This window comes from Pholis gunnellus (assembly GCF_910591455.1).
Source record: "Pholis gunnellus genome assembly, chromosome: 23".
Classification (NCBI taxonomy): domain Eukaryota; kingdom Metazoa; phylum Chordata; class Actinopteri; order Perciformes; family Pholidae; genus Pholis; species Pholis gunnellus.
In genome coordinates, this window is record NC_136550.1 from 1275417 (window position 1) to 1297840 (window position 22424).

A 22424-nucleotide genomic window follows, 5' to 3' on the forward strand; every position below is an offset into this window, starting at 1 on the left:
ATTAAATATCAAAGTATTTTTTTACAATCTCTCTTCTTCTTTTACGAGTTGCTATTTCCGGTTCCTCTAACCTCGCGCAGCTTGATGTGATGAAGCCCCTCAAGTGGGCGGAGTCCTGCGGTGTTTCCCACACTCCGATCCACCACGTGGAGTTCGGGATTTTCGCGGGATTTTTCTTTCCCTCGCACGTGATGACAGTCTGCAACCTCACCACACACACACACACACGCATACACGTATCAATCAATCGATATGAGTTCATTTTTTAAGTCTTTATTCTACTGTTCGTCTATGACGTGATACATGTTGGCAAGGCTTTTATTTTGATAGGAAAACGCCGGGGGTCTGGCGTGATTCTGACAGGGAGGGTTTTATTTTGAAAAACGTGACAGAAGAACACAAAGCTGTGTATTAAACGAAAAACGTAATTTATTTTCTTTATTATTTTAGTATTGACAGTCTTGAACAGTAATTGTATTCTATTTTGGAGGTGTTTTATTTTTACAATAAATTGTTGTATACTTAAGTACAATGTTGCTTAATAATAACTACTCTACTTTAAAATGTGTCCAGTGTTTATTCTGATGTTCATGAATCAACGTGAAAATAAAAGTTACCTGCAGCTTTTTTTATTTAAATTGTATTAAGACGTTTACTTTGTTGAACAACAGGAAGTGCTATGAAGCGCTCCGCCTAAACTTGACGCCGACGAAGAAGGAAGAGGCGTGTAGCTTGTTAGCTCGCGTGCTAACTGCGAGCTAAAGTTGACTGTCCTACTTTCACTTTCACACAGTCGGGAGCTCCTTCTTCAGGGCTTCTTCCTGGGAAACGAAACAAGACGCCGACATTTTTTCCTTCCACCCGCGTTAGACGAAGATGTCTAAATGTAATCGGCGCCGATATTAAAACTTGTAGCCGGTGACATCTAAAATATTTAGAGCTTTAAAAACAACCAGGTAGCGTCACTTCACCAGCTAACGCTAGCGGCTAGCAATGGACGGCGGCGGCGGTGGCGGCGGCGGAAGCGTGAAAAGTACCGAGGAAAAGGGGGCAGAGAGACTAATGGACGACTACCTGAAGTCGCTCGGTCTGCATCGGAAGAAGATCGCCAAAGACGGCTCGTGCTTGTTCAGAGCTGTCGCGGAGCAGGTGAAGTGTGAGAACTGGTAGAAAAACAGCTAGTTTACAACAAAACAAACGTGGGCTTGGTCCCGTTTGTTGTGCTCGTGTGAGCTAACAAGTGTGTTGTAATGTTAGCCGAATGCAAGCTAGCGTTGGTAGGAAGGCTGTCAGCTGAGCTCAAGAGATAAAAGTAAACATTTATAAACTTTAACACGCTTATTCTCTTAAATCAGCAGCTTTTTAATGGAGTTCTGAATGAAACGGTTAAAGTAGTAAAGGGACAAACTAATGATTTGAATGATACGTTTGAGGTGTTGTGTTTGGAGACTAACGGTTGATAACTGTTGGTGTGCGTTCTTGTCTAGGTGCTGCATTGCCAAAGTCTTCATACGAAAGTTAGAGCGAAGTGTGTGGAGTTCCTGAAGCAGAACCGAGAGAGTTATGAGGCTGTAAGTTCACTAAAACCTCCCCATATATCCATAAAGTATATAGAACTATATATAACTCTATATAACTATAGTTATATAGAGTTATATATGAGGCTGTACGTTCACCACTGACACCAGAACACCATGTTTAGACACTAAAACCTCCTCGTACATCAGTAAAGCAGCTTTATTTAGGATCAGAGAGGCTTGTGAGTGTTTATGTTCATGAAATAATAATAGTTTTTATTTAGTCTGGTACACGCAGTGTAACGTACCTATTCCCACATTTATAAACATACCTTCTAATAATATTTGGGTGTTTTTGTTTGGTTTTGTTTTTGCCTCACAGCCTCTGATGTGTTATGTGGCAGAGAACAAGTTAAACAAATGAAGTATTTTATGCTTTAAAAAGCTAAATGTTGATTAAATAATCAAAATAAAACGGTCCTGTAAAATATAAAACATTAAAGTAGTTTTAATTAATAGAAAATCTTTGAGTTTTACATGGTTTTAAATTTAAAGTAGTCACTCTTCAAGACCTTATTTGCACTTTTCTGACATTTTATCAAACAAATCAATAAACTGAGATGAATCTACAAAGACAATATTTAATATTTACAACCTTAAAGGTATTTTATGTACTTTTATTTCAACGTAACATCAATACTAAATGTTTTTTAAATGTCATTGTCTTGTGTTTAAACTCTTATCCACATGATTACAAACCAGATGAATGTTGAATGTTGCTCTGAGCTTTAACGGATCAGAGACGAATGTCAGAAGTTTAAATTAAGTTTAAGTGACGTGTAGCTGAGACAGTTTATCAGTTTATCTGCATTTGTTTCATAACTGAGGTTGAGAGTCAACTGAAAGTAAAAGTTTGAGTCTTTTAGTTTTATGACGGATATAAAAGCACAGAGCCTCACCTCGCCCTCCAGCAGGGCCCGACTACATCTCCCAGAATGCAGTTCAGCCAGTTTTAGAGCCGGTCTGTGAGCTTCAGTAAATCTGAGAGTGACTCACAGGCAACGAGGGTTTGTGATGTGCAATGCATTCTGGGCTTTTTACTTCCTCTCGTATTATATTAATTTCTCCTTCGTTCACTTTCACACCAAACATGGACGTTTCCGGCTAAACTTCAGAGAATTTAAATATTTTCTCTAATCATTTACATGAAAGTGTCAGCAGATAATTCTGATAAATCAGAGCAATCAATACATTAAGTAACTCAGCAGCAGGTTATTGATGGATTTTGTCTGTTACTTTATATTTTCTTACTGTTAACAAATCCCTTAAAAAGACCAAAACCTACAATGAGTTATTTCGTCTCTAAATACATTCTGACTCTTTAATTTTTGTTAAATTCTTTCCTACATTTTTTTAAACAAAAGTCATTAAAATAAGTCTAAAGAATTTCCTGAAACTGAAGTTTTTAGTAAGGATCAATTTAATCAAAACAAAACAAAAAAACATTCACAAATACAGAAATAAGTTGTATTCTGTCCAGTTCTCCATCGTTGATAAATGGAAAAGTGAAACGTGTATAAACTCTATTTTATTTGTATTTAATGTGTATTTATTTATCACTTTTTTCTTTATCGTTTGTTTGATTTAAAGTGACGTTACACATTGTTTTATTCATAATAACGTCTGTTGTGTGTTTAGTTTATTGAAGGAGACTTTGAGGATTATCTCTCCAAGCTTCAAGACCCTCAGGTAACAGAACCACAGACTTCCTCCATTAATAGACGAACTGTTTCATGAAGAACTCAGAACTCTGTTCTCGTTAACGTGACGTTAGCGCTGCGCTCTGTGTTCACAGCAGTGGGTGGGAGAGGTGGAGATCAACGCGCTGGCCGTCATGTACAAGTAAGACTCTTCTTCTTCTGTGGTGGTTTGACGTGTTTCCACGTGAAACAGGGAAGTCGACTGAACGTCGGATGTTTTACAGAATAAAGTTTAACTTCGTTCTTGGAAATGTTTTTGTTAAATGTTTCTGTACTCTGCAAACAAACAGAAGCCGGTTATTTGTAATAAAAACCTACGAGGACGTCAAAAAATGGGACGGCTGCTACTTTTAAGTGTCTAATGTTTATCTTTGTGAAGTAAAAGTGAATCTACATCGAGAGTTTGATGAAGTATCCGAGTCTTTATTCCTTCATATTTATTGAGTTTAAAGTGTTTATTTGTGTGTTTGTCGTTCTGTAGGAGAGACTTTCTGATCTTCCAGGAAGCCGGAAAACCGGCCGTCAACATCACAGACAACAACTTCAAAGACAAGGTGAGCAGCAGCAGAAGAAGAAGAAGACACACTTTAATGTTTTCTAATGTCTTATTTATACATAAGAGACGGTTTTTATTTCTTTATATTCTGTAGATAAATTAAGAGTTTGGACACTTATGGATCGACCATTTTTCATTTTTAATAAGGTGATTTAGTAAATGAACAGAAACTGAACTTTAAAGTCTTTGTTGTTTCTCTCTCAGGTGCGGTTGTGTTTCCTGAACGGGAATCACTACGACAGCGTTTATCCCGTCAGCCACATTAAAGGAGCCGCTCTCTGTCAGTGTGAGTGTTTCACTTCACGTCCACTTTCTAAAGCATCTAAAAACAAACCGTCCTTCTTCGTAAACTCCCGACATGAACCGTAAACTAACTGCGCTTCTCCTCCGTCAGCCATCTTGTACGAGCTTCTGTACGACGGCGTGTTCGGAGTGGACCGGTCCTCTCTGGGTCTGTGTCAGCGGAGCGGCCGACCGACCGACCTGCTGAGTGACGACAGCATGAACGTCTGCGTCAGCAGCGACGACTCGGACATGGACGCTGGAGAGCCGCTCTGGTAGGTTACGGATTAGTTACCAACAGGTAGTAGTGAGGATATACTTTGTGTACTTGGGTTTTTACTCCTGTTTTAGGTTTGGACCAAATTGTTGCTTTAAAAATCTTTACATTTCAATTGTAATTCATATTAATTTTGAAGGTTTCTTTCAACATTTATTATTTGAATTGATAACAATTCAGTAACTTTGTATCAATGTACTTGTTACATTTAAATGTAATTGATTTGTTACTTTGTTGCCACATGAAACTGATACAACGAACAAAATCTAAGGCATTGATATCAGATATTGGTGACAATATACTACATACATTATATACTATATACTGTTTGTTTTTTGACTATTTTATTGCTTCATTAAAAAGATGTGAGATGAAATTATAGTTCCTGTTAATTCTGAAGATGTTGTGCGACATTGTTGGTGAAAAATTTATTATTTTGATAGATAATAATTCAGTAATTTTATGTATTTATTGTTTACATTTAGTTTTACAATGATAGAAATGTTATAGATTAAGTCTACTTCTGAGGTTTTGAATGCACGACGTTTCTGTGAGTATTTCAGTGTAGTATTAGTACTTTTATCTGAATACTCATGATGTGTTTTTTTCATGGTTCAGGGTAGAAAATGGAACGAGCACGACGACTACAAGATACAACCAGAGGGTAAAACATTAAACCTAACCCTACACACACCTCTACTTCATCAACCGTATAGTGAATAACTGTCTCTCTGTCTCTCTCAGGGTCGTGGGCGTGGCCGTGTCCTGCCTGAGAGGGTGAGGCGTTCACTGAACCCCACTCTGTTCAGGAACGTTGAGTACGACGTCTGGCACAAGTCCAAGAGAGGTGACGATAACAAATTAATCGTCTTTATCGAAACTAAAAGTTTTGTTGAAATTAATTAATTAATAAGTCTATAAAATGTATCGATCCAAACTCATCTCCTCAAATATATTTAAAGACAGAGAAGATAAGAAAAACCTTTATTAACCTTTATTGATACAAAATAAATACAAAAAGAAAATAAATAAATCAAATTTAAAAGCAAGAGGGACATTCTGTGAACCATAATAATATTGACGTAATATAGTATGATATAGTTTTATATCTATGATTATTTATGTTATACTATTTAGTTAATTTATATTTGTTCATTTATTTATGTCATACTGTTTTATTACATTACTAAATTAAATATTTGTCTTATTTTACATATCTATATTTATTATGATATACTCATACTAATATTGTATAGTCTGTCATATTCCTGTACTTCACACTATATTAATAATATACTACATTTGACCTTGTATTGTATTTTTTTATATGTATATAACGTTTTTAACAATAACTGGATTGCGTTTTTAATAATAACTAGATTGCGTTTTTAACAATAACTAGATTGCGTTTTTAACAATAACTGGATTGTGTTTTTAACAATAACTGGATTGTGTTTTTAACAATAACTAGATTGCGTTTTTAACAATAACTAGATTGCGTTTTTAACAATAACTAGATTGCGTTTTTAACAATAACTAGATTGTGTTTTTAACAAGATTGCGTTTTACTTTCAGCACAACAGAAGATGGATTATTGCATCGCTGCTGGGATGCAGTTCACTGTAGGAGACCGCTGTCAGGTGAGTGGGACGAGTTCAGGGTCTCACTCTACTTGTGTACATAAATATATGTATATAAATATACATATGTGTATCACCTGTAGGTTCGTCTTGATGGGCGGAACTACAGCGCCACCATCAAGGAGGTTTCTCCCAACAACGGCCCAGTGACCGTTTATATAGAAGAACTGGGAACCAGGCAGTAAGTCACACTAACAACACATGTACTATACTGTAGTATTCAGACCCTTTACTGCAGTACAAGTACTAATACCACACTGTGGAAATACTCTGTTACAGTAAAAGTGTCAGTATAATCAGTAAAATGTAGTTAAAGTATAAACTGTGACTGTTGTACTATTATATATTCCATAATGAGATCATTTTTACTCGTGCATTAATGTAAAAGCAGGATTTTACGGTTGTAGTTTAGCTGGAGCTCATTCTGAAATATTAACTTGATTATTTTCATTATGATTAATCTGCTGATTATTTTCTCCATTAATCAATTGATTGTTTGGTTTGTAAAAATAATGAGAATACAGAAACGATGATTAACATTATGAACCAGCAAATGTCTTTACATGATAAATGACTGATTTGTAAAGTACAAGTACCTCAAATGTGTACTTAAATGCAGTACTTCCTGTCTGCAGACAGGTTCCTCTGTGGAGTCTCCGTCCTCACAACGATGAGAGCAGCTGGAGTACAGTGGTCAACAGAGACAAGAGGCTCAACGGAGGTGAGACAGGCACATATGAACTCTCTGTCTGTCTCTCACATAAACTCTTAAAGTAAACTGACTGAACTTCGTTCCCTCTCAGAGTGGGAGGAGAGGGGTAAAGGAAGAGGCAGAGGGAAGAACATCGCAGCAGCATCCTCCTCCGTTTCCCAGGCAACAGCCCCGGGCTCCAGTGGACGTATGCTAAAGCAGCACTCATGGCCCCCGCAGGCCACCGTAGAGGAGCAGGGGGGGTCCAAGGTCTCCAGGTCAGTGCGTGTGTGTGTGTGGAGAGGATTTAAGTACACCTACAGCTGGTCCAACGGAGTCTAAAGGAGGGTTCAGAACAGGAAGTGACCATATTTAGACTGAGGAGGACGTAGAGACGCCGTATACGTCTCTGGTAGAGACCTGTCAATCACCGTGTAGCCCCGCCCTAAAGCATCCCCTGCTTTATGGTCTGTTTGACTCTAAATGGACCATCATTTACTAAATGAACATCATGCTGTATTGAAGAAGACTTGAAACTAGAGATTGAGACCATAAACTCATGTTTACAATGTTTACTGAGGTAATAAATCAAGAGAGAAGTAGAGTCATTTTCTCATAGACTTCTATACAACCAGAGGAGTCGCCCCCCGGTGGACACTAGAGAGAATGCATGTGTTATTTATTTTTAAGGAAGTCTTTGAGCTCGATGGATCCTCCCTTCGGTCTGACGGACAAGCAGCGTTCGGCCAAAGTGGAGGAGGAGAGGAGCGTGGCGTTGGCGGAGATTCAGCTCAGAGACGAGAACAGCTTCCCCGCCCTCGGGGTGAGTCCACGTTTAATCCACCGTCACTCAACCTGAGGACCTACATGAAGACAGTCACCTGCTTACAACAACATATTGTGTCCTGCTGCTCTGTGGAAACAGCATCATGACTAGAAGTAGAGAGAATTAACCCTCTGAACTTTTGGGATTCAGTGGGTTAATTCCTTTATTTCTCTGTTTAACAAATGTTTGTTTTTGCAGTCTTTTGTTTTTGTCGTTTGTTCGTCTCACGTTTCTTTGTTTCGCTCCTCTTGACTCAGGGCGGGGTGCAGAGCGATGGAGGGAAGAGGAAGGGAGGAGACAAGAGACGATGCCAAGGAACCAAGGCGGTGAGTTTGTTTCCCGGTGATCAAAAGAAACTTAAATTAGATTATAATACATCATTAAAAGATTTATTTGAATCAAAGCAAGTTTTTATATAAACATGATTTAAACTGCATGTTTTCTGCAAATACCCACTAAAGATGACACTAATAAAAGTAAAAATACAACCTCTGTTATCTGTTTATTATATTATTATTATCATTTAATTCATGCAGATGAACACTAATCTGTCTTTTATAGAAAAGTCCAGTTGAAGACGTCGGAGCACCGTCTCCTTCTGCTGGAGAAAGACCCAACTCCTCCACCCCTCCTCCTGCATCCACTGCTGCTGCTACGAGTACTACTCCTAGTACTCCTAGTACTCCAAGTACTACTCTTAGTACTGCTCCTAGTACTGCTACACCTCCTAACCCCTCCCTCCCTGCAGCCAAACCTCCTGCTGCTCCGTCTGCAAACTCTGACTCTAATAATTCAGCTAAATCGAACACACAGTGTTATGCTTTAGCTCCTCCTCCTCATGCTGCTGCTTTAGCTCCTCCTCCTCCTCATGCTGCTGCTTTAGCTCCTCCTCCTCATGCTGCTGCTTTAGCTCCTCCTCTTCCTGCTGCTGTTTTAGCTCCTCCTCTTCCTGCTGCTGCTTTAGCTCCTCCTCTTCCTGCTGCTGCTTTAGCTCCTCCTCTCCCTCCTGCTGCTGCTGCTGCTTTAGCTCCTCCTCTCCCTCCTGCTGCTGCTGCTTTAGCTCCTCCTCTTCCTCCTGCTGGCCCCCCGAGCATCAAACCTCCGGTAGCGGGCGGTGCCGTGCCTCCCTCCAGCCCCTTCCTCCCCCCTGCTCTCGCTGCTGCTTCCTTCTCCTCCTCCCCTCCTCTCCTCTCGCTTCCTCCCAAGTCGTCCTCCTCCCCTCCTCCATCCTCGGCGCTGCCTCCTCCCACTTTCATCGCCCCCATCGCTCCCTCCCCCGCCGCCGCTCAGGGCTTCCTCCCTCCCTCCTCCTCCCTCCCCCGTTCCTCCCCTCCTGTCTCCTCTCTCCCCCACTCCCCCAGTCCACCCTCCTTCTCCTCATCTCTAATCCACCAGGCTGCTCAAGTCCGTGAGGCTCCGCCCCCTTCTGCACAAAGTAAGGAACCTTCTTTATTGGTGTTGAAATAGTTCATTTCAAGCATCTTTTTAAAGCAGATAGTAGAGACATGATGAAGACTAACCACCAGAGCACCTTCATGTCTCTCCTGGTCTTCATGTCTCTCCTGGTCTTCATGTCTCTCCTGGTCTTCATGTCTCTCCTGGTCTCTCCTGGTCTTCATGTCTCCTCTTCTCTCTCTTCAGATCCTCCAAACGTCGGAGCTCCTCTGACTACACCTCAGGCCTTCCAAAACCTCCCTCCGATGCCCCAAAGCCAGAACCAGATCTCAGTGACCCAGACCCGAACCCAGACCTCATCAACCCAAGCTCAGAACCAAACCGGCATCATCCAGATGCCCCAGATGCGGAGCGAAGCCCAGCAGCAGCAGCAGCACCGACCTCAGTCCCTCTCTGAAGTGGTCTCGCTGCCTCAGACCCTCTGGTCCTCCATCCCTCAGGTCCAGTACCTCCCGCAGTCCCAGTCTGAGGTGGCCCAGGTCCAGTCCTCCCATCCAGCTTCAGGATCTCCCTACCCCCCCCACACCCCTCAGGGTTCAGGTCCTTATCCTCACCTCCAGCCTCCTCACCCCTCCCAAGTCCCCCATCCTTCCCTCCCTCTCTCCACCGCTCACCCCAACACCCAGAACCAAATGGAGGGCTCGCCTCACCGCGAGTCCATGGTCTACCCCCCTCCTCCCCCCCAGCTACAGTCAGCTCCTCCCCCTCCTCCCTCCCAGCTACAGTCAGCTCCTCCCCCCCAGCTACAGTCAGCTCCTCCCCCTCCTCATCCGTCTCCTCATCCGTCTCCTCACCCGTCTCCTCACCCGTCTCCTCACCCCCCCTACCACCAGTCCGTCCCGGTAGCCGTCCCCCTGTCCCAGCTGTCCCAGCTCTACCAGGACCCCCTTTACCCCGGGTTCCCTCAGGGGGAGACGGGGGACATCGCTCCGACTCCCCTCTTCTCCTCCAGCCAATCGGGGGACGACCTGCCGCAAGGTGAGCTGGGAAAAATGACTCTTAAACTGATGATTGTTTTATTATCGACAAATCATTTTCAGTCTTCAAATGTAAAAGAATGAAAAATGAAACAATTGATGGAAATAGTTTTGGATATAAATGTAAATTAATATTTAAGATAAAGGTTCAATAATAACTGCAGATCAGACACTGAACATCACTCAAGTATCAGATCATATTTATATTCTATAAGTATAACACTGTATACTCTTCATCGCTCTCTCATCTTCTTTTGTAAAGTGAGTTTGTTAAAAAGCGCTTCCTCAATATAATGTATAATTATTATAATATTTGTTTTTCTCTGCAGATCTCAACATCCTGAAGTTTTTCTTCAACTTGGGCATCAAGGTAAGAACAGAAGTTCTCAATTGAAGTAGAAAGAATCTGATCAAATGTCAGACGTTTGTTTTTTAAAGGACATTTTACAGTTTTCCACCATGAATCATGAATAATATTAATGTTCGTGACGTATGTTGTAATGAAACATGCACTTCACCTCCATCAAGCTGCTTTTTGAGAGTTAGATTAGAAGATCGATACCTTCATGTCTGTATGAAGCCACGTAGCTTAGCTTAGCATAAAGGGGGGTCTCCTGGTCTTCATGTCTTCTCCTGGTCTTCTTGTCTTCTCCTGGTCTTCGTGTCTTCTCCTGGTCTTCGTGTCTTCTCCTGGTCTTCGTGTCTTCGTGTCTTCTCCTGGTCTTCATGTCTTCTCCTGGTCTTCGTGTCTTCTCCTGGTCTTCATGTCTTCTCCTGGTCTTCGTGTCTTCTCATGTTCTTCGTGTCCTCATGGTTTTTGACATCCTGCTCTCTCTTGTCTCCAGGCCTACTCCATGCCCATGTGCCTCCCGTACTTCTACCTGTACCCCCTCCAGCAGGCCCACACCATACAACCCAAGCTGCCCTCCCGCTCCCCCTCCCCTCCCCTCCCCCACTACCCCCCCACCAGGCACCAGGGGGCGTACCAGCCGCACCCCCCGTACCCGCCGGCTTCAGCGTCCATGTACGACCAACAACAAGCCCCGGTCTCTGAGCCCCCCCGTCCCAGTGACCCCCACTTCACCCAGGTCGGGTACCCCTTCACCCAGCCCCAACCCCCCCACAGGATTTCCTCCCCCTCGTTGTCCTGGCAGCAGCACCAGATGCCCCCCCACAGAAACGCAAGCTACCCGGTTGGGTATCCCAATGCTAGCTCGACGTATCGGGGTACCCCCCCACCCTTGTCTCAGGGCTACCACACGGGTCCAAGCCAGGGACACCCGGGGTACCCTCAGTACCCCCCCTCCTCGATGGGGTACGGGTCTGCATCGGCCCCCCCTGAAGAGCTCCAGGTGAGTCAGGCGTTGATGGAGCAGCGTCAGCCCACCAACGGGGACCCGATGCCCGGGCACGGGCCCGGCCGAGTCCCCGGTCCTCTGGAGAGTCCCGGTGCTGCTAACGTGGCTAATGCTAACAACAACCGAACAGTGGTGGTTCCTGGTTTTGGTACGTTGACAGATTTTATCATACGAGTCCTAATTAAAGTTCTCACAATAAATCAACTCACGTGTTTTTATATTTGCTGTAAATTATAAGCTGATTGCACAAAGGGCTTCTGGGTAATGAAGGCTTTACATTTCAAGCTGTTACCTTTTTGTTGCCACCAGGAGGAACCAACATGTCTTTCCCATCAGCCCTGAAGACGGAGCCGGGAGACGGTATGACCAGAGCAGTGCTGCTGGTGGACCCGCCATTCAACAACACACCCATCGTACGTATAACACACAGTTTAATGGTGTATTCATCACTGTAGTAGTGGTAGTAACATGTGTTGTAGTGGCAGTATAATAGTACCTGGTGATTCCTTTTGTAGTAGTCGTATAAAAGTACCAGTAACATATGTAGTAGTAATAGTAACCATTGTGGTAATAGTATCAGAGTACCTGTAGTAATGTGTTGTAGAAGTAACACCTGTTTTAGTAATAGTATTATTCATTGTAGTAGTAACACTTGTAGTAGTAGCATCTGTTGTAGTAGTAACATCTGTTGTAGTAGTAACACTTGTAGTAGTAACGTGTTTTAATAGTAATACTAGTGGTAGTAAAACTCTTGTGGTGTATTAATACATGAATAAATGTCCTTTCAGATCAAACTGGTTTCAAAACCTGACGTCAAAGACGTCTCCATGACGACCATGAATCCCAGAAGCTCTCCATCACCGTATGACGCCATCTCCAAGACAACCGTCTCCGCCGACAACAACAACCCCTCCCGTGGCTACCGGAGAGCACTACCGCCTAATTATCATCATCATCATCCCACCAACGCGTACGTCCAGCTGGGACCACCGGAGCCCAGCCAGGTGGGCTACCTGGAGTCCCTGTCTGTGGGCTGCAGCACGGAGGACGACTGGGACGAGGCGGCGGGATTCAAACCGACCACCTTGAACCACAGGGGGTCCAGGAAGAGCCCCCGCGGAGGGAGAGGAAGGGGAGTCTACGACCCAGTGAGGGGGGGCTACAGGAGGAGGCACGGAGGAGAGGACTCAAACTACATCCAGTTTAGCCCCTCCCACAGGGGGCGGGGCCGCGAGAGAGGATACTAGCTCTCTCAGCCAATGAGAGGAGAGGATACTGGAAGGTGATGTTTTTATTTTCTCACCGCTCTTATGCCCGGATGCTGTACATGACGCTACAGCTATTAGCCAATTAGCTTAGTTTAGCATAAAAACTCCGGTCCTTGTGCTAAGCTAAGCTAACCATCTTCTAGCGACAGCGTTACAAACACTGTGCGAACATGGAATCCCTCTTCTCATCTAACAATATTTTCCAATAAAAGTAGAACGTCTTTAATCGGACGTCAAATTTCAGATTCTCTAGCGTCCCTCGAACGCGTCGCATGTCGGTAAATCTTTAGATATTTAAACATATTTCAGCAAAAATACACTCCGAGCATTTCTGTTTGCACTGTGAGGACAGAACCGAGGTCTACGATTGTAAAATCTTAATTTGAGAACGGCGTTCTGAGGCGATAGGAGCCGTGTGGACTTTATATCTTCAGCGTTTGTTTTTTTAATGGTCTGTCTTGTTGCTGCTGGTTTCCTTTTTATGCATTTGTCTCGTTTTTTTTCTTCTTCACCGGGTTTATTTTTCGTTCTCTCGTCACGTTTAATCAACTCTAGAGATTCAGTGCCTTACGTTTGCAACCTTTTACCGTGATTGTTTTTTTTTGGGAAACACTGCTGTACAGAACTGAAGACTGTTGTCTGTGTTGAATTTTTCTATGCGATTGATTAAATAAAACTTTGGTTCAGATCGTCTGTCTTTTTGTATTTTTATCGCGTTTAAATCACAGAACTTAGCATCTTTTTGCGACACTATTAAGGATGTCGTTAGGATTTTATCAATACAAGTACTCTGATCAATTCGATTCAATTCCTTATCGGTTCTTTTTTATTTTCTGAGGAAACGAGACAATTAAGAAAAGAATCCACAAAACATTACTTTTTTAGTTACTTTTAAAAGTTACTTTTTTTAGTTACTTTTGAAGTTACTTTTTTTTAAAGTTACTTTTTCTTAAAGTTACTTTTTAAAAGCAAAAAAGTTTAAAAATTGAGTAACTTCAAGTTACTTTAAATATTAGGTTATATACGATTACTTTTTTTTACTTTTCTCGACATCCTATACTAAGATTTTTACTTCTTACGACATATATATATATATCGTAACTTTCTTATAGTTTTATGACTTGAAAGCTCGAATGCTGAGACAAAAATGGAAGACCAAGTTTAAAATACGTTGAACATAACGCCTAGATGTGTCTCATAAAGCTGACGACACAAATCCTGTAAGACAAAGAGCTACGACATGCTACACTATATATACAGTGTAGCATGAATTCACTGTCCAGCAACGTTAACGGAGGAATAGAGCTGAAACACGTGGTTTAAGAACCACAGAAAGTCCATTAATAGCACACTGATTAGTTCTTTTAGGTGACATCACTTCACACCTGAATAAACTGAATTTAAAGCTGCAGGACAATTGTTATTTATTTGACTTCATTTTGCACATTTTTTAAAAAGCTTTCAATTTTGTAATTTATTCTTTAATCCAGCTTATTTAATTAGAAACAAGAGAACATTTATTTATAATTCATCCAGTTCAATTTTAAATCTGACAATAAATAGATATTTAATTAAACTTTTATTTGATAATCAGTTGACTTCATAGACGTTATTACAACTGTTGGCTGCTTCATGTATATAAGGCACTAAATCAGAACAGGTTGTGATGTTCTGGACCTTTGTGTGAGGAAGTTCTCTCTAAATCGACCTCGTTGAACTTTAATTTACACTTTTAGAGGCAGTTCCTTAAAGTTATTAAAATAATATGAATGAAGCTTAGAAATATTTGGTACAGCCTACATCTTAAAATGTTTAAACCCGGCTGCCCGTCAGTGTATCCGACACACCGAACAGACAAAGTGGAGAAAACTGAACAGACAGTTTGTCTTTGTTTGATGTTTGTCATTAAAAAAAATGTCAAAGTCATGACACCGTGCATCAAATGAAGACTGAACTTACAATAATGTGTCACGAATAAGGAAATCATTGAGTCATGAGAGGTGTATTAGCAGTTAGTATCAGTGTAGTAGTATTCTCCATGGTTTGGTAGTACCTGTGGTACTGGGATCAGTTGTAAATGAAGAGACGCTGTGGTTGGATCAGGTAGCATCAGTTTATTATCATTGGTTGTAGATGTATGAGTGATAAAATACGCTGCTTAATGTTCTGCTGCCTTGTGAACGCAGCCCGGTAGCTTCAGGCTTCACCGACACACGATGCAAAGCACTTTGTTTCATTCAAAACGTTCCACAAACATGTTTATGGGCTATTGAATGCAGCCTGGTACATAGAAGGCTGATGGTTTCTTATCTTAAGATTCGTACGATGATGTATGTATATATATATATATATATATGTTATTTTTAAACGGATCTGCCTCGTGTTGTACTTGTTGGGTCGATGTCGCGGCCGTACTTTGAACGCAGCCCCTGAATGCGTCGCAGGAAGTCACAATCGCGCCGCGTGAAGACGTCTTAGTCGTCCAGGAAGAAGTAGTTTCCGCTCTTCTTCTGCTCCGTGTCCTGCAGACAGAGAGAGCAGCCTCTTCAAATACAACTTTATTCATAAACGGACACGTTGACAACAGCTACACTGAGGCACATTTAACGGCTGACTCTTTATTATTGTTGTAATACCGACAAACCACCAGCAGGAGTCAGTCATGAGCTCAAAGTATTAACCTCTGAACTCCGTCACATCAACGTGTATTATGTGTGTATTATGTGTGTATTAGTACCTTGATGGAATGGGACTTGTTGATGCGTGGTCTGAAGTTGTTCGGGTCTCTTCTGAACGTGATTTCCAGCAGCGCCAGGAATCTGTTCATGCCGGCTAACAGGCCCTGAGGACTGACGTAGAGACGGAGGATCACATTAATGAATCAGAATTAAAGTAGCGATTAAGAACGTCAGAGGGCGGCTGTTCTTACGTGTTCGCCGCGGTCGTCTTGGAGGGAATGCCGTCGAACACGATGACTCTGTCGGCCAGGTAGGTCGCCATGATGAAGTCGTGCTCCACCACGAACGCCGTCTTCTTGGCGTGGAGGATGTACCTGCACACAGAGAGAGAGAGGAGGAGTCAGACAGACAGACAGAGAGACAGAGAGAGAGAGAGGAGGAGGAGGAGGAGGAGGAGGAGGAGTTCAAAGATAAAGCGTCTCTGACCTCTTGATGACTCTGGCGGCCATCAGTCTCTGCTCAGAGTCCAGGTAGGCCGAGGGCTCGTCGATCAGATAAACATCAGCTGGTTTCCCCAAACACAGCGTGAGAGCGACTCTCTGCAGCTCTCCACCAGACAGGTTCTGGACCTGAGGGGGGAGGAAGGGGGGGGTGTTGGTCAGTGTGTCTCCACCAGAGACAGGAAGCGTTGTGAGAGTGTGTGTGTGTGTGTGTGTGTGTGTGTGTGTGTGTCTCACGTCCTGGTCGATGATGCTCTCTATCTGCATGGGCTTCATGACGTCGGTGATGAACTGAGGGTGAGTGTAGGCGTCTCTGATCTTCTCGTGCAGCAGAGCTCTGACGCTGCCCTGAACACACACAACACACACAAAACACACACAACACACACACACTTTACTCATCGGTCACTGTAAACACGTCCTGCTGACGGAGACGAGTGAATCATGAATTCAAAGCTTTTTGAAGGATGATTGTTTCAGAGGAAATTAAATAATGAATGAACATAAAAACAAGATATTTAACCCTTTATGTATGAAACACAAAGGAATTCACATTATTATTAATGATCCTTTGAGTGCAGAGAGAATAATAAAGCTGCTTAATAACTCATGTTAGTGAGGAGGAGACTGAACACACCTTAAACTTTGGGCTGATGGTCTGAGGCTTGTAGCTGACGCTCAGGAGAGGAACCTCACCTGAAGAGAGACGAGAGGGTGAGACAACAGGTGAGAGGGTGAGAGAGAGAGAGAGACAACAGGTGAGAGAGAGAGAGAGACTCACCTCCCCCGTCAGGTTTCAGTCCTCCAGCCAGCATCCTGATGAAGGTCGTCTTCCCCGTGCCTGCAGACGCACAAACACAAACATTCAACACAAAGAAATTCTTCCAACGTCGGTCGTTTCATCACTTCGGTCCAGAATCACACGAGAAGAGGACGAAGAGGATGAAGAGGACGAAGAGGACGAAGCCTGATAACACTCCACGGAGCTCCTCAGAGAAGACAACAAGTACTAAGCAGAAACAGAGTGTGTTATAAATAAGCTGCTGAGTTCACGGCTCCATTGAGAGAAGCCGCTCCTCCTCTTCTTTAAGGACTACAGGTCTGTAGTTCTTAGTGACTACAGGTCTGTAGTTCTTAGTGACTACAGGTCTGTAGTTCTTAGTGACTACAGGTCTGTAGTTCTTAGTGACTACAGGTCTGTAGTTCTTGGTGACTACAGGTCTGTAGTTCTTGGTGACTACAGGTCTGTAGTTCTTGGTGACTACAGGTCTGTAGTTCTTGGTGACTACAGGTCTGTAGTTCTTGGTGACTACAGGTCTGTAGTTCTTAGTGACTACAGGTCTGTAGTTCTTAGTGACTACAGGTCTGTAGTTCTTGGTGGTCGTGTGACTCACCGTTCTCTCCCAGCATCACCATGATCTCAGAGTCTGTGAACTCTCCCGCTTTGATGTCCAGGCTGAACTCGCCCATCGTCTTCGTCATCTCTGGATACTTGAGGAACAAACAGAGCGAAGGTCAGAGAGCAGCTTCACACACGTGTGTGTGTTCACGATGAAGAGGAGGAGGAGAACAGACCTGGTAGTGACGGAGCCTCTTCACCTCCTCGTCGTTGGCCGTCTCGGCCACCTTGAAGACCAGCGAGGTCTCGCGGAACCTGAGGTTCTCCGTGGGAACGTAACCGTCCAGGAAGATGTTGATACCTGAAGGAACCGAGGAGAACGTCATCAGGAGAACCGCATCGCTACAATCCAACGGGTTCTGTAGGCAACGGCGTCAGGATCTAAAGCTACCACTACACACTTCAGCTGTTCATTAGTGATCATCAGCACAAACTGATCAGTAGAATCAATATCACAATATCTAAAGAGAAGAAGATCCTTCACACACACACACACACACACACACACACACACACACACACACACACACACACACACACACACACACACACACACACACACACACACACACACACACACACACACACACACACACACACACACAGGTATATACACATGCATATCAATGTGTGTGTGAACAATATTCGTGTCAATATTTGAATAATTTCACCCTGAAGCACCTGCAGTGTGCTAGTAGTGTGTGTTATGTCTCGTTAGTGTGTTGTTGTCATGCGTTGTCGTTAGTGTGTGTTGTTTTGTTAGTGTGTGTTGTCGTTGGTGTGTGTTGTTGTGCGTTGTGTTACCCTCTCTAACACTGAAGGGCATGGTAACGACTCCGTAGGCGCTCGGGACTCCGTAGAGACAACAGATGAAGTCAGAGAGGTAGTCCAACACACTGAGGTCATGCTCCACCACGATGATGTACCTGAGACACACACACACACACACACACACACACACACACACACACACACACACACACACACACACACACACACACACACACACACACACACACACACACACACACACACACACACACACACACACACAAGTTTAGTCCAAACCTAAAAACTATTAGTATTAATACATTATTATTAACTTCATTGTGTATAAACTGTTGAGTTTAATCTACATATTCTATAGTATAAGTACAACAGCCTCACACGTGTCCTGATACCTCGCGGCGTACTCGGAGTGTCTCGTTACCTGTCGGGTGTGATGAGCGAGCGGATGGTCATGGCGGCCTTCAGCCTCTGCTTCACGTCCAGGTAACTCGACGGCTCGTCGAACATGAAACTGAAGCAGAAAGGAAACGTCGGTCCGAGCGCTCGAGTCAAAGTTAACAACGTACGAGCGTCCGTCTGCTCACATGTCGGCTCTCTGGATGCAGACGACTGCGCAGGCGAACCTCTGCAGCTCTCCTCCCGACAGATCCTCCACGTTCCGTTCTCGCAGGTGAGTCAGATCTGCCCGGCGACAACGCGGGAAAAACAGCCAATCGCAACACAGAAGGGTGAATATATATGTTAACGATCACGCTGGTCACATTGTTACAATATCTGAGAGGAACGCATCACGCTCCGTTACTTTGTGTCACATTCTAACATATGTAAATGAACGAATTATTAATCCTGATTTTACTTGTTTTGATATCAAATGTTTGAAAATAGAGAAAGTTTAAACAGTTTAAAGCCAAAATGTTCTAATATTGATTATTCTTGTTGTTACACGTTTTACACGTTCATTGATTTACTGTCACATGTTGCAACGTGTTGTTTATCTATTGGACGGTGTGTGTGTGTGTGTGTGTGTGTGTGTGTGTGTGTGTTACCTAGCTGTTTACAGACGATGGTCTGTGTTTCTGTGTCGTCCTTCCTGCTCAGGATGGACCCGACTGACCCCTGCAGGCAGACGAGAGGAATTCATTAATTATACAAACATACACATATATATGTATATATATATGCAGAAGAAGAACAAACACTCAGGTTTTGGTTATTATATAAACTAGAAAGAGTAAACTCTAAATGAGATCCAACATAGAAGTACCACGCGGTGGACTGTGGGGTACCTTGACGGTCTTGGGGATCTGGTCCACGTACTGAGGCTTCACGATGGCCCGCAGGTCGTCCTCCAGGATTTTGGTGAAGTAGTTCTGCAGCTCGGAGCCTCTGAAGTAGGTCAGGATCTCCTGCCAGTCCGGAGGGTTCTGGAGCAACAAACGGCTTATTAGCGACCAGAAAACCACATTCTGACCCCGAACCGACCAATAGAACCGACCGAGAGCACGAGCCAATCAGAGGCAGAGGGGGGCGGGACTTCCTGGAGGATTCGTTATTTAGTTTGTTCTGGTTATATTCTTTAGGAATCATTTTATTCATTTTGTAATAGACTATACATAAAATAAATAAATAATATATATATATATAAATAATTTATTATATATAATAAATAAAATATATATTATATTTAATATAAATGTATATATATATTTAAATATTATATATATATATATATAAAAATGTATATTAAATATAATATATAAATATTTTATATCATATAAAAACATTTAATTTAAATATAATTTTTAAAAATGTCACAATCCAATAAGAACATTTAAAAATTGTGATTTAATCCATAAAAAGGGAAATAAGCTTCTGTATAAATATAGAATTACATGTGATTCTCCTCTCTGAGAAGAGTTTTTAACAGGAACTGTGTGTGTGTGTGTGTGTGTGTGTGTGTGTGTGTGTGTGTGTGTGTGTGTGTGTGTGTGTGTCGTTGATCTCTCACGATGATCCAGACGATTCATTTGTGATCTCGTCTGTTTTTGTTTGTGTGTGTGTGATCACGGCTCCGTCTTTCACCGTCACAGGAGAAGAGAAGCGTTTATCACAGACGTGGCGTCTGGAGGCTTTGAACAGACCGGCCGTGAGCGGCGACACCCAAAAACCGTTATCTGGTGAGAGCAGCAGCTCCTCAGCAACACTCACATCGAACCGGCCCAGGTTGGGCTTCTGTTTCCCGGCCAGGATCTTCAGGGCCGTGGACTTGCCGATACCGTTGGTCCCGACAAGACCCAGAACCTCACCGGGCCGCGGGATCGGCAGTCTGCGCACACACATACACACACACACACACACTATATCAAACCACAGCAGCATTCGGGTCTCAGTGAGCTTCAGACTCAGATCTTTCACTTCTTTAAAAAGTACTATTATGACGATTTAAACACTCTGTAACAAGTACGAGTCCTGCATTTAAAATACTACTTCAACAGAAGTAAAAGTACTCGTTAATACTGATGTTTTATCTGCTTCATACACAGTTTAGCTCAAAGGGTCACCGGATAAATGAGAGAAGAAGAAGAAACTAAGTTGATTTGATTTATTATAATAATAATAATAATAATAATAATAATAATAATAATAATAATAATAATAATAACAGTTTAATCTTTTGTCTCTTCTGTGGAACTGAAGTCAGCGTGACATCACTGTGGGGGAAGAGTTAAAGCAGCGCACCGGTGCAGTTTGAAGGAGTTGGCGCAGTATCTGTGTGTGGTTTCCTTCTCCAGGTTGCTCGGCAGGTTGACGATCGACAAAGCGCCGAACGGACATTTCTACAACGACGAGAAGAAAAGAGTTCAAAACATTTACATTTACTGCGAGTTTCTATTCTTCTGATGAACAGACGCGGGCGACTCGTCCTCCGATCGCAGCGTGAAAACACTCGATCAAAGAGCAGCGGTCAGTTTCTGAACGTGATGAAGCGTGAAATGAGGCGCCGGGCGTCGTTACCTTGATGCAGATGCCGCAGCCGATACACAGAGACTCTGAGATCCAGGCGATCTTACTCTGTGGAGTCACCTCGATACACAGCTTACCTGCACACACACACACACACACACACACACACACACACACACACACAGACTGAGTCTACTTCAGGAAACAGGAGTCTGTCTGAATGAGGAGACCAGCTGGAGGAACCACTCACCCATGCGGACCACCGGGCAGCTCTTCTTGCACTCCTGACGACATTTCTTAGGTTTGCATTTGTCGTGGTTGACGATGGCGATCCTGGTGTTTTTATCCGCCATGACGGACGCTCGCACCCGAGGAGCTGGAGGAGGAGACGGAGGAGGAGACGGAGGAGGAGGAGACGGTGATTCATGTGAGCAGAGAGGGAGAGCTTCAACCACACACACATGTAGACACATGTCTACATGCAGGCGATCTGACCACAGAGGCTCGTGTTCAGGCTGCACAATCAGCAACACATTCAACCCTGAACAAAACCTGCAGAGCCTTCAACAATGGGGCTGCCACAGATCCACCACCTGGGCCCTGGACCAGGATCCACCTGATCCTGGTCCACCTACAGTTAGTGCTGCTCATCCTTAGAGCAGATCGTGGGCACCATGTTGTCAGGACGGTGAGTCACACCAGACATTTAAAAAAAGTATTTTTGTATTTATCGCCTCGCACGTGACGTACAAACCCTATTCAGTAGCGCGTGCATGACTACGACATGAGTGAGATGATTCTCTGAACGAAGCGGTCGCGAGCACCAACGTGTGGTTTGTCCTTAAATAACCTCATGATACGTCACTCATTCGTCAGCCCAATTCATAACCCGACCACAGCTTATAATAATAATAATTAAAATAAACACACTATCGTCAGCGTGCTCGAGTTTATTCATGTTTAAGAGCATTACAACGTTTAATTGGTGTATTATTGAACCTAATTTGGAGAAACCGTTATCGGTTCTCGTGGGGCCCTTCTGCTACAAACAGCTGCGCGTTTAACAAACACTTTAAATCTCTTAATCACCTATGACATACCTGTACACTCAGGTGTGTTCATTCGCGGTTAAAATGTGTAAACTAGAAGCTGTAACGCCCCGTTTAAGTACGAACATTAACCAAGCTAACAAGCTAACAAGCTAGCTGCTAGCTTAACTACGACGTTAGCAATGGAGGCCCCGCACTCTGACAGCTGCCCGTTTAAATGGCGATAAAAAAAAACGATAATAAAGGCCCATCGCCCGGGTGGATACATCAGGAACTCACCGCTCTTCTGCTCCCGTTGACCGGTCCGAGTGAAGAAACCCCGGGAAACAACGCGCAGACGCGAACAGTTGGGAGTTAAACTTCCACAAGCAACGTGTTCTCTCCTGGAAGCCGGCTGGGAGAAAAAAAAAAAGATGGCGGCAGTGACGGGATCAGAAC

At 43.3% G+C, this 22424-nt stretch overlaps 2 protein-coding genes across 3 annotated transcripts; one reads left to right on the plus strand and one right to left on the minus strand.

The window, feature by feature from the left end:
• Window positions 1-803: 803 nt before the first annotated feature.
• otud4 (OTU deubiquitinase 4) lies at window positions 804-13296 on the plus strand. Of its 2 annotated transcripts, none has more exons than XM_079184810.1 (21): window positions 804-1149; window positions 1488-1571; window positions 3216-3266; window positions 3373-3419; window positions 3759-3831; window positions 4038-4119; window positions 4228-4390; window positions 5011-5056; window positions 5137-5239; window positions 5968-6032; window positions 6116-6213; window positions 6668-6753; window positions 6836-7001; window positions 7414-7546; window positions 7807-7875; window positions 8111-8984; window positions 9191-9982; window positions 10311-10351; window positions 10827-11487; window positions 11649-11752; window positions 12128-13296. In XM_079184810.1, the coding sequence occupies exons 1-21, from the start codon at window positions 994-996 to the stop codon at window positions 12584-12586; spliced, it is 4353 nt and encodes a 1450-aa protein (XP_079040936.1). In that variant the 5' UTR covers window positions 804-993; the 3' UTR covers window positions 12587-13296. The 2 variants fall into 2 exon arrangements, with proteins under 2 accessions (XP_079040936.1, XP_079040937.1); XM_079184811.1 differs by having other exon boundaries at window positions 3376-3419.
• A 1405-nt stretch (window positions 13297-14701) lies between these two features.
• Window positions 14702-22393, minus strand: abce1 (ATP-binding cassette, sub-family E (OABP), member 1). Its single transcript, XM_079184817.1, has 19 exons — window positions 22266-22393; window positions 21188-21313; window positions 20989-21074; window positions 20713-20810; window positions 20182-20299; window positions 19260-19397; window positions 19020-19089; window positions 18558-18654; window positions 18395-18484; window positions 17989-18110; window positions 17361-17485; window positions 17180-17276; window positions 16567-16626; window positions 16423-16481; window positions 16023-16133; window positions 15772-15914; window positions 15537-15659; window positions 15345-15456; window positions 14702-15129 (listed from the first exon to the last, which is right to left on the minus strand). Exons 2-19 carry the CDS (start codon window positions 21288-21290, stop codon window positions 15082-15084), a joined length of 1800 nt encoding a protein of 599 aa, XP_079040943.1. The 5' UTR covers window positions 21291-21313; window positions 22266-22393; the 3' UTR covers window positions 14702-15081.
• Between the last annotated feature and the right edge of the window lie 31 nt (window positions 22394-22424).